The sequence below is a fragment of the Glycine soja genome, chromosome 16 (assembly GCF_004193775.1).
Source record: "Glycine soja cultivar W05 chromosome 16, ASM419377v2, whole genome shotgun sequence".
In the NCBI taxonomy this organism is placed as follows: Eukaryota; Viridiplantae; Streptophyta; class Magnoliopsida; order Fabales; family Fabaceae; genus Glycine; species Glycine soja.
Genome location: NC_041017.1, coordinates 27,836,452 through 27,849,184, shown reverse-complemented (window position 1 = coordinate 27,849,184; position 12,733 = coordinate 27,836,452). Strand labels below are relative to the sequence as shown.

The 12,733-nt window shown below is 33.2% G+C and overlaps 1 protein-coding gene across 1 annotated transcript; it reads left to right on the top strand.

The window, feature by feature from the left end:
* The first annotated feature begins 4,654 nt into the window (after positions 1–4,654).
* Positions 4,655–7,451, top strand: LOC114390243 (thaumatin-like protein 1). The gene is made up of 3 exons (XM_028350949.1): positions 4,655–4,948; positions 5,419–6,088; positions 7,112–7,451. Exons 1-3 carry the CDS (start codon positions 4,882–4,884, stop codon positions 7,293–7,295), a joined length of 921 nt encoding a protein of 306 aa, XP_028206750.1. The 5' UTR covers positions 4,655–4,881; the 3' UTR covers positions 7,296–7,451.
* Positions 7,452–12,733: the final 5,282 nt, after the last annotated feature.

Here is a 12,733-nt window from a genome sequence, read left to right as displayed (position 1 = left end):
CCTCTCCTAGGTGGAGGGAATTGCACTCATAAAAATAATACAATGAAACCTAAAATGTCTAATGAAAAAATATAGGCGTCTAGTAGGTGGAAGTCTAAAATATAATTCTAAGAATTGTTCAGGACTTCTACACTGTTACAATGAATGTTTAGCTTCCTATTTATAGAATTGTAGTTTGGTTTAATTGAGAAGATAATCACATGAAATTACAAACAAATAATATCTCTAATTAATTCAAGTAATTATCTTCTTCTTCAGCTGATTTATTCTTGAAAAATATCTTGTTCTTGATTTTCCTAGTTTTTATCTTCAATTTTCACAATTTCTCCTTTCAGAACTTTTTACTAATTTTGGGCCTCTGAAGTTCTTATCAGAATGGCTTGTTTTTGCTGAAAAACTATTAAAAATTCATTAAAAATAACTAAAACATAAAATTCCACCTAAGACAAAGTAAAAACTAAATTTAAAGCTAATTTAATTCAAAATAAGGTCTAAAGTTAACTAAAATGTCAAATAAACGTCACAAAATACATACGAAAATCCAGTAAATTTGACGTTTATCAATCCGCCAAATGCAACACCCGCAATGGTCATTGTCGCTTGGGTTATGTGCCCGATGTTGGAATTCTGAAGCGACAGAAATCCTCATGAGTAGGGGAAAGACACATGGAATGTTCTTAGGTCACACATTAAATGTCACAAGAAGTGAAACAATGTGCACCGAAAGGGCATAGGAAACAAGATATATGAAATTATAAACGATGCATTAAAGGGATATACGTAGCCAATATGATCATCTTCTTAACCCTTAAGCACTAGCCTTTATGCACTCTGTGCTAAGTTTTGGAAGGTTGTGTGCCCTCCTAGATTGGATCATAACCCGATCTAAGGCCCTTAGCCTCTACACACCCTGTGCTTGAGGTTGGGGGGTTGTGTGTCCTCCTAGATCGAATCATAATCTGACCCGTGGCCCTTAGCCTCTACGCACTTTGTACTCGAGGCTGGGGGGTTATGTGCCCTCCTGCATCAGATCATAACCCAATTCGAGGCCCTTAGCCTCTACACCCTTTGTGCTCAAGGTTAGGGGGTTGTGTGCCATCCTAGATTGGATTATAATTTGACTCGTGGTCCTTAGCCTGTACGCACTTTGTGCTTGAAGCTGGGGGGATATGTGCCCTCCTGGATCTGATCATAACCCGATCTGAGGCCCTTAGCCTCTACGCACTCTGTTCTTGAGGTTGGGGAGCTGTGTGCCCTCTTGGATCTTATCATAACCTGATCCGAGGTCCTTAGTGTCTAAGCACCCTGTGCTCAAGCCTAGGGGACTATGTGCCTTCCTAGATCGAATCATAACCCAATATGAGGACCTCAACCTTTACAAATCATATGGGATACGATCGATGAAAATAACATCATTCCTAGTCGCTATTACCTGGATCATTAATTTGGGGATAAATATCTAGCCCGCACATTGCGAGAGAGATAGATGCATCATCTAATTGTCATGGGTATTGTCACACCCTAAAATCCACGAGATTTGGGAAAAATACTTTTGATACACCTTAATGTCCCGATCCGCGGCCATGGAAAAAACGGAGAAAAAATAAAGATAAATATCTTGTTCATTGACCTACAACGACAAATTAACAATACACTTCACTTGAGTGCTTTGAATTATATCGTGTCCATTACGAGAAATCCTTTTCTAAAATAGGAAAAAAGCAAATGAAATTTATATTATAGAGATTTCAATCTTAAATGTCCAAACATTAAGGAAGAAATAATTTTTCTTTTTACCATCATTTTGTTAACATTTTTTTATAGAGGAAAACACATCGAACAATAAAAAAAAAAATGAAAGTCAAACCCCACATTACGAGCTTCCATCCCTATTCGTTCAAGGAAATTCATTAACATGGTTTTGGTTGTTGATGATGACTAGTATTAAACATATTACTTTGAACGTGTGGATAAAAAACAAACAATTAAACATGCTGACATATACGTGGGGAGGTTAGTTTCCGTTCCTAGTTTAAAATCAAATTATGTCGCCTAAGCAGCCTTGGCACCACACGTGAATTGCTATAATATCTATTGTTTTTCGTCTTCTCCAAGGTAAGGTCAAGAGGATGGAATCATCAAACGGACACGTAGACGAACTTTATTTTGCATGGATACAACACAAGAAAATGTTTTGGTCGACACGTGTAGTGTTTATATGCCGCCCTTCCAATTATATGTTAACACCACAGTACTGAGTTTTCATAATATTTCTCATTCAATTAAAGCTTTTTTCCCCTTTCATGACATTCTTTAATTTCTTTTCTATACCAAACGAATAAATATTTGTTATATGTTTTTTGTTAAAAAGGAAAGTGAAGTTTAATTGATTCAAAAAGGAAAAAAAAAAGAAAAAAAAGTGGATTTTCATGTTATTTAAAAGAAAAATACTTTTAAGAAATATAGTGTGTGAAAGAAATAGCACATCTTTTGTCCACTCTATCGATATCCAATTGATTCGTAATATCTCTATTATTCCTTTATATATATATATATATATATATATATATATATATATATATATATATATACACACGAAAAGCCAAAGAAAAGGAATGTCTACACTCTCCAGCTCAAATTTAATGAACTCAATTTAATCATACTTTCATAATATCATTTAATTTAATCAGTTTGTTTCTTAATTCTAAATGAGTTTTAGATTAGAACAATTACTTAATTAATGTGTTATAGAACTTTTCAAATACACAAAATAACAAATTCATCTAACATTGTTAAAACCAGAGAGAAACCATGCAAGATTAGAAATCAGAATTTTAATCTATTTGATTGAATATGTTCTGCATAGATGACGTGTTATAATATTGTTAAATTCATATTTAATGAATTTATATGCATAAATACTAAAGAAAAGAGTAAAATCTTGGAAGAATAGATAAGGATTATATAGATTTTATTTTGAACCCTTTATTATTTTAAATATTATTTTCATATGGATTTCCTTTGTTTCTCTTTATTTTCAGAGTAATTTACAATTTTTTTTCTTGAGAGATACAAACATTATACTGTCTTTTTCTCTTATGTTCAAATATACAATTTAGTTTATTTAATTTAATGCCGTTAAAGTAAATTACACTTTCCTCCCTTGATCACAAGTATTACACAACCTTTCCTTCTTATGTTAAATTGCAGAATACATTACATTTTCCTTCCATTAGAGATGCAATTTTATATTTTCCTCCTCTCTTACGTTAAAATATACGATTAAGCTAATTTAACTTATTACCACCAAAGAATATTTATTATGAAATTTCAAAATATATTTTTAATTCAAAATATATTTTTAATTAAAATATATGTCAAAATATTTTTTATTTACTAAGTTATCATTCACCCACAAATAAATATTTTTAAAAATATTTAATTAAATTTCAAATAATTTAGAATATTTTTATCAAAATAAAAATAAAAATAAAAATAATGTATTTATAGAAAATAGTAAAATTGTCATAATTAGTTTGAGCATTGAAGACGCCAGAAGCAGTGTTCAATACTGAAGTGAAAAAAGTCCAAGACTGGTCTCTTGAAGCACAACGTCTCATTCTGGAATGATGAATGTTGAAACCAATGTTGGAAACCCGTGGCAACACTTTGGGGATCAAGACTGGTGTCTCCCTAATGGGTTTTGGCACGTGCCACTTTCTTTGCCTTGAAGGGTGGACTTCATTGTTATACGATGTTTGTCTCATAAAAAATTATACTTTTATATAAAATACATAATCTCATAATAAACAATATTATAACTTCCTATATTCTTTAAAAAAAAATGCTTTATGAGGGGCAACACATAATTTTTCTGTTCATGGGACAAAAAACAATTATTATAATATGCTTTAAGTAAGAAATTAAACTTTTTGAGAACAATTGTCTTCATTCTCACTCATGTACATCCCCCACTGTCCATGGCGACTTTGATGCGCGATGTTGAAGGGAGGATAATTCCGAAAATTACATGTATAGCTTGTTCCAATACCTAACATATGGGAAAACATATGGGAAAATCGTGTACACGTCACTTCAAGAACTACCAGCATTTTGGAACCTCATCCAATTGCAACAGGAAAAACAGAAAAACTCATTTTAGATTCATCAGATATTTAACTAACGCCAACGGTTTGACTTCTTTTATATATTTTTTTTTCTCAGAATTCATTTTTACTGATTTTTTCTCACAGCATTGATCCGTTAAGTAAAGAAATATTTGGATAAATTTCTTTATAAATATTTATAAAAAAATATAAAAAGTAAAATAAATTATATATTTTTCATAAATTAAAATTAATTTATATATTTAAATTTTAATATCACTTAACATTTTCACAAATTGAAGTGATAAACTGGTTTTGCTTTATAAGAAAAAGTTAATTTATTTTACTTTTTGCATGATACAAATAATTAAGAAAAAAACGATCCAATGAATAAAAAAAAAAAATTAAACACAAATCATGGGTAGGTGAGATGGAAACTTCACGTCACCCTTTTCTCTCATTCATCTCACAAGTGTGTGTGTATTTTTATACTTTTTTTTGGGTTAGGTCACAAGTGTGTGTGTGGCGCTTATATATATGGAAGCATGAGCTAGCATTTAGATTCCCCCTCACCACCTTCTTAGCCCTTTCATCACAAAGAGAGTGATCATAACAATTCTTCACTCACACATTCTTTGACTTTTAATTTCTAGCATTGCCAATCTACCCACTTTGTTCTATCTACTCAAGTTCGCAAATTCACCCAAAGAAAAAAGAGATCGTGTAGTTGAGCAATAATTAAACCTTTCAACTGAAACAAACGCCAAATCCAACTATGTCTCCGTATCATGGACATTCTTCTCAACGATTCTTCATTTTCCTACTCATCCTCGCTTTCAGAGGTACACATACAAAAACACAAACTCAAACACCATTTCTTGCCATTCTCAAATTAAGTAAATGCTAGGTTTAGTTTTTCTTTTTCTTTTTCCTTTTTTACAATCTTTTGCAAAATTAAGTAAATTCTTATTATTAAGTCGAAAATTATATTTTATTACAGTTTTTGAAAAATAAATTATTATTTCTGGAAATTAATTCCCTAAAATACATTCTTACACAAAGACAAGTAACCCTCTAATAGAACTATTAAGGTCGGTTTAACAGTGAGGAGTCTGAATAAAAAGTACGAGATTAAGAGTCCCTTTGATGTACACTCAATTACAAATATAACAACAACAAAAAAAAGCGACACAGAATAAATAATACTTGAGATACAGAATCATTTTTTATCTTATGCATTATTTGATGAATAATAGACAGAACAAACCCTCTGACTAAGGTTGCTATGTTTTGCAACGTTTGTGGCATGCAGGGGTGAGAGTTACAGCCACAACATTCACATTCGTGAACAAGTGCGACCACACAGTGTGGCCAGGCGTTCTAGGAAAACCGGACATCGGAACAACCGGTTTCGAGCTCAAGAGAGGAAGCACGCGTAGCTTCGACGCGCCGCCGGGTTGGTCGGGGAGGTTCTGGGGCCGAACCGGCTGCGAATTCGACGACTCCGGCCACGCCACGTGCGCCACCGGCGACTGCGGGTCCGGCCAGGTTAACTGCAACGGCGCCGGAGCCACGCCGCCGGCCACCCTCGCCGAGTTCACGCTCGGCGAGGGTGCCCCGGACTACTACGACGTGAGTCTCGTCGACGGCTACAACCTCCCGATGATGGTGGACGCCAGCGGCGGCTCCGGCTCCTGCGCCGCCACTGGGTGCGGCGCCGACCTGAACCGGCGGTGCCCGGAGGAGCTGAGGGTGGACGGCGGCGACGCGTGCCAGAGCGCGTGCCGCGCGTTCGGGAAGCCGGAGTTTTGCTGCAGCGACGCGTTTAATTCACCGGCGGCGTGCGCGCCGTCGATGTACTCGCAGATTTTCAAGGCTGCGTGCCCAAAATCTTATAGCTATGCGTATGATGATGCTACGAGCACTTTTACGTGCACCGCTGCTGATTACACTGTCACATTTTGTCCCTCTTCTTCTCCAAGGTAAAAACTATAAAGAATTTCAGCCCTTCAATGTTTTGAGAGTGCTTTTGCACTTGCTTACCCTCACGGCAATCTTCGTGATCCTAATTTTATACAAATATGCTGGCAAGTAACAACAGACTTTGGACGCCCTCTTTTAAATTCAACATTTCTTTTTTTTTTTATTAAAATTTATTTAATTTTTTTTAAAAAAGTATGAATCTCATACCTTATTAAATAAGTCTCTCGATCTCCTAATTTTATAATTTTTAATAATCATTAATAAAATATGTTTAAAAAGATGCATTAAGAGGTGTATTGTTAGCGTTCTTCCTCTCATTATTTTTAGTGTCTCATTTTTTAAATCCATTTTTTTATTAATTCTTTTATTTCTGTCTTTTTTTTCCCAATATATTTGTTTCTATATCCCTTCCTTCTGAGGGTGAATAAATACGTCAAAAGCAGCAAAGAACTTCCTGATAAAGTCTATTTTTTAAAAAAGTCAAGAATGATTGATGCATAAGTAAACGTGGGGATAAGTACTCATACCTCATAAAATCAGTTGTTTCGTGAAAAAATTCAAAAAAAAAAAAATATTCTTACATGTAAATTTGTATACTCCCCCGTTACAAAATGACCGGGAAAAGGTGTGTGAGAATGTGTTTTGAGAAATAAATTTTTCATTATCTAATTTTATATATAGTTATACAAATATTCTTTTATCTGTTACAATGCACAAATTAAAATACTAACATACTTCATAGTTATTTGTAAAAATAGAAAATAAAAACAGGATCTAGTTTTTAAACCAGGGATGTCATTTTATCTCTTCTTCAGTTTTCAAAAAATAATGTAAAAAAAAGATGTAGAAATTTAAATGTAAGAATGTTGAGATGTTTAGAAATATTGTTTTTTTTAGGGATGTAGAAATATGGTTTTAAGTGATTTTTTTTTTTTACATATTCCGAGTTCTATAAAGAATTTTCATGTGGAAATATTGTTTATTTCCCCCATTTATTTATGAAATTTGTGGGATTTCTGCAGTTTGAAGTCATTAATGGAATCGGGGCCAGGATCATCGGTGGAGCAAGCAGCAGTAGCTACTACTTCATGGATAGCCAATTTGGCCACAGGGGACTCCACAAGAAGCAGAAGCCAACCATTTTCAGCTTCCAACTCTGCATTTTTTGTGGCTGTCACTTTCATTATTTCCTATTTAGTCTCATAGACTTTGTGCTGTGTGTCCCTTTCACAATGACATCTTCCTCCTTTAAGAGACACACAATGCAACTCAAGTAGGATCAACAACATCGATTAATTGGTGTAAAAATACCATCATGATTGTTGAAATCTATGTAAATTACTACAAGCATTTTAGGAATCATTTTGTTGGCAGTTTTTTTTATGCCTTTGTTTTTTGTCATTTTTTTAAAAATTTATTTTGTGGTTTGTGTTGGTCATTTTATAATCATGAGAAGTGTGGGGTGAGGGAATGAAGGTTATTCCACACATGTAAAGAACAAACTGATTCTAGTGGGTGTTGAGGCCCTACCATTCTGCTGACTCAGCCGTACTAACGAATTACCAGAAAGACAACAACCCCATAATGTAAACACACGCAAAAAAAAAAAAAAAAGGCTGGCAAAGAATATCAAGAGAAGAACTGAAAGGCCATTTTGAAAATCAAAAGGCAAAGGCCCCACATAACAAATGGAAAATACCTGTTTTATCTTTTTTTTTTTGGTAAAGACATGCTTTAATCTCTAGTTTTCTTTTCTTTCACTTTGAGAGAGAGAAAACATTACAATATTAAAAAAAATATTATGTTTTCTAATTGTAACTTTTTATTTAGATATGAATATAAGGATAAAGTAAGGAGAAGGAATTTTTTTATTTATAATAATCTTATTTGATTTAAACGAAATTGTTTTTCATATAAGATACATGTAATATATATATATATATCCTAAATTGGAATGAACAACAAGAAATTGAATAAATTTTTAATAGAAAATAAAAATACAAAACATACATGTTTTCAATTTTTTTAATTTCTATATTTAAAATTAAAGTGAATGAAACTCTAAACATACTAAGGGTGTATTTGAAAGAGCATATTTACTATTTATTAATTTAGACTTATGACTTGTATAATGTTGTGTTTGGTATTGTAGATTTTAGAAGGAAAGATTGAGAGAAATGAAAAGAAGACAAAAATATTATCTTTGTTTAGAGGCAGGAAAAGGGATGAAAAATATGGGTGGATCCATCCTGACTAAAATCTGTTCTGATATGGATGAAGAGAATGAAATATTTTTCAAGTAGAAAGAAAAAATTTCCACAAAATGACATCTTTAATTCACTCATTCATCAAGCTTTCATATTTTGAAAATATTGAAATATTTTATAATTTTGATTTGTTCTCAAATTTATTAATCTATTAAAATAATAGAATTTACTAGTCATGTTGCCTACAAGCTTTCATTTAGTTAAAAAAAACAATTTTATTTGAGAATGAAGTCTCAAATTTAATAAATAGTGATAGGTAGCAATAAAAATAATAAGTAGAAAATTTTTTCAGTTTATTTTTTTTATATTTTCTATATTATAAGAGAAAAACATAAATATATATCATTTCCTATATAAAATCTTCAAAATATATTTTTTACCCAAAGATTAATTGTCACACCTTATTCCTTAGTCAAGGGTGTTTATATCATTTTACATAGTTGTTTATTCTTTTTCACTTTCTACACAACTAAATAAGAAAAGACCAAAAGTTTTAACTTTTTTTCCTTTCATTTTCTCTCTTTCTAAACAACTTAAAAAATCTTTTTACTTTATATTAATTTTTCTTTCCTTTCACTTTTCTCCCCAAAGCAAACAAATTACTACATAAGATTTTGAAAGAGCTTGTGAAAATAACTTATGATAATAAGTTGTTTTCAGCTTATTTATCAATACGTTATATTTATATTAGTTTATGAAAATAGTTTTACCCTGTATTTCTTTTCTCAATTATATACTCAATGCAATTTATCCTTCTTTTTTTTCAATTAAATGGTTATGAAGAAGTTTATTCAAACAAAACATAAGTTGGGTTTAGTCTATAGAATAAAGATATATTGATTTTTTTTTGGCTTTTCTATATATGTTTATAGAAAATTTACCCAACGTTAACGTACTCTTTTGTATAAAAAAATGGTTATAATTTGTGAATACTTATTCTGAGTGAAGCATGTTAAAGCACTCAATAATTGATCAATAGAAAATGGTGACTAGCCCTATCTAAAATTTAAAAATTAATTGCGAGTCCCAATGGTTAAACCGATATTTGTAGATATTTGCCAGAAATCTAATTTGGCTAGAATCGGGCTTTTAATCTTTGAGTTGGATGATGGGTTGATTAATCCATCGTCAGGAAAAAGCTAACACGGTGTAACACGCTGGAAGGATATGATAATTACAGACAAATTGCTAGAATAATATGTTTTCAAACCCTTTTGTGAAATGTCATAACGAAGGAAACCAACCTACATTCTTTTCAGTGCTAGCAAAAAGATATGTACGTAGGTGACGAAAAAGGAAAAGGTAAGAAATATTTGAGGTGAAAGCTTAAAGTGACAATTTGAGGGGAGCTACTATTACATTTTATGAATATTATATGTTCGGCGGTGCATGGGTAAATATCTAATAATTATCGGTCTCATCACTCATGATAATTTTTTATTTTATTAAAAATACGATTAATTATTAGTAAATAAATAATTGACAACTTATAAGTTTAAAACGAATAAAGTATAAAGTAAAAAAAAAGATGTATTTGTCGTTCATTTAAAGTAAAATAAAATTATGAAATATATATTTTTAAAATTCATTATAATATACACCTATTTTTTCACATTATATATTTATTCACTTCAAAACTATAATATTTAAATTCCGTTCGTAAATATTTATAATTCTCAGATTTAAGCTTAAAGTTATAAAGAACTAAGAACTGCGCCACAATGACATCATGAGTTATTTATACTGTATCGTGATCGAATTACACTTTGTTGCTGCTAATGCTATCATAGCACCAAAATCATAGTAGAAAAAAACGTAGTTAAAGAATAAAGATCAACGATAAATCAAATCAGTAGGTAAGGACTGACATATATGGTAAGCATATTCTTTCATATCCTTGTGAGTTAAATAAATTATTGGAAAATATTCAAGTCTCACATCGGTTGCCTCAATTCTTGGAGTGCAGCTTATCTGTTGGACAACTTCACTTAATACCAATTGGTTTTAAGATGAAATATAACATGGTATCAGAGCAGGCTCTGATCTGGGACCTCATCCTCGCTTCCGCTGTGACAAACACCCACCATTTGTTGTTCACGCACCAAGCCCAATCAGTGCTGGACGTGAAGGGGGTGTATTGGGAAATACCCAAGTCTCACATCGACTGTTTCAATCCTTGGAGTGCAGCTTATATATCTGTTAGACAACTTCACTTAATATCAATTGGTTTTAAGATGAAATCTAACATAAATAATTTATTATATGGTATCTAAAAAATAATAATTTATTATGTTCTCAACACATTATGTTACAAAATAAACTCACAAATTTTTTTCTCTCACTTTGAGATGTTAGGTTTTTCTCTCACTTTGAGAGTATAGGGTTTCTTGTGATTTATGTTTTCTTGTGATACAATGACTTTTGGGTGGTGTTTGTCCTGAGGTTTAAGGAGTGAGGGGTTTGTGAGTTGGTTGCTAGCTATGGAAAATTTATTCGTAGAGGAGGAGGAGGGTTGTTTGGTTTTCTGTGTTGAAGATAAGAGTGGGGAGAAGTCAAACCCAAGTCTATGCTTTGTTGGGTGATTTCTAACGAATAAACAGATCAAGGTGCAGTTTATGAAGGAGGGAATGACGATGGTTTGGCAGCCAAGGAAAGGGGTTAGCATCAAGGAAGTGAAATCTGGACTATTTCTATTCCATTTTTTCCATAAAATTGATTTTAACAACATTCTGGAGGGAAGGCCATGGTTCTTTGATAACCATACGCTTATTTTGGGAAGGATTAAGGTGAGGGAGACTTCAAGAGAAGTCCCTTTGTTCCATGTGCCATTTTGGGTGTAGGTTCATAGCTTGCCCATGGGCTTTATGATAGAAGAAGTTGGAAGGAATCTTGGCAAACAAGTAGGATATTTCTTGGAGTAAGACTTGAAGAATAGTACAACCTTTTGGAAGAACTATATGTGTATTAGGGTTCTTGTTGATGTTAGGAAAACACTACTGAAGGAGAAGATGATTAAGTGAGGGAGGGGGGCATGGTGGATTATCCAATTAAAATATGAAAAGTTGGGTCAATTATGTTATCTATGTGGTCATCTTGGGTAGGTAGAAAGATTTTGTGAAAAGCGGTTCTCAATGAAGGAGGACAATGGAGTTCATGAGTGAGGGCTTAAGCTTCGTGTTGAAATAAGGAAAGAGGGCAATGTTGGTTGTAAATGGTGGCTAAGGAAGGATGGGCCTTTGGAGGTAGGTAGTGGATTTGGTGGGGTGGGAAAATTTGAGAGAGGGTGGAACAAATCCCTAGAAATCAGGGAAGGACATCTCAATGACATATGTCAAAGATAATGTAAATATTGAAGCCGAATAAAATGCCTTTATTGATTTACCCATTAATTCAAAATCAAAATCAAAAGTGCCAGCTAAATAACCAGTATCTTCGATTGGGAGTAAGAAAAGTGAGGAGAAGGATAGCGAGGAAACAAATGAGTCAACTCCAGGCGAGAAGAAAAGAAGGCAGGAAAGAAAGAACCAAAGAACATGGAATGTGACATTACAATGGTGAAGGGCAAGGGAAGTATGGAGGCTAGTAATCAAGACAGGAGGGAGAATATTCATTTTTTAATACGCGACTGTCGCAACCAGGCCTACTAGAAGATATGAGTATTCTGAGTTGGAATTGTCACAGGTTAGGTCATCGGAGAGCAATTCTAGCCTTAAAGGACCTGGTACGGGTGCACAAACTGATTATTCTCTTTTTGTGTGAAACATGGTATGATGTAAGAAAGGCCAATGAAGTTTGTAGCATGATAGGCTATGATGGTGGTTTTGTTGTAAAGAATGAGGGAAGATGTGGTGGGATTGCCTTTTTTGGGAGAGAATTGTTTGATTGCTAGGTTTTGTTCTATACCACAAACTTTATTAACATGGTTGTTACTAAGGAGGGGGAGGATAGTTGGAGGCTAACAAGGTACTATGGTTTTCCGAAGAGGACCATAAGAAAGAAGGCCCGGTCGATGATTCGTAGTTTGGTGGATGACACATCTATGCCATAGTGTATTATCAGGGATTTCAATGATATCACGAGTATTAAGGATAAATGTAAGGGAGCAGTTTATCCTAGTTGGCTTATTCGGGGTTTTAGGGAAACTATTCTGGAGTGTGAGTTGGAGAATTTTCCTATTTATGGCTATCCTTTCACTTGGGTGAGGGGTGATAAGGGAGATGGGTATGTGGAAAAGCACCTTGATAGGGTGTTAGTTTCCCATTATTAGAGGGCGATATTCCCTTTGTGTTCTTAAACAAATCTTATCGTAGCTACATTGAACCATTCACCTATTTTTTTGAAGTTCCCGGAGAATGATAGATGGAGGGGACATACGAA

Bases quoted from the DNA above. Each gene is read 5' to 3' on its own strand.
- LOC114390243 (XM_028350949.1), top strand. From the start codon at position 4,882: ATGTCTCCGTATCATGGACATTCTTCTCAACGATTCTTCATTTTCCTA. The intron at 4,949-5,418 runs GTACACATACAA...TGTGGCATGCAG, and splicing joins ACTCATCCTCGCTTTCAGAG to GGGTGAGAGTTACAGCCACA. The intron at 6,089-7,111 runs GTAAAAACTATA...GGATTTCTGCAG, and splicing joins TGTCCCTCTTCTTCTCCAAG to TTTGAAGTCATTAATGGAAT.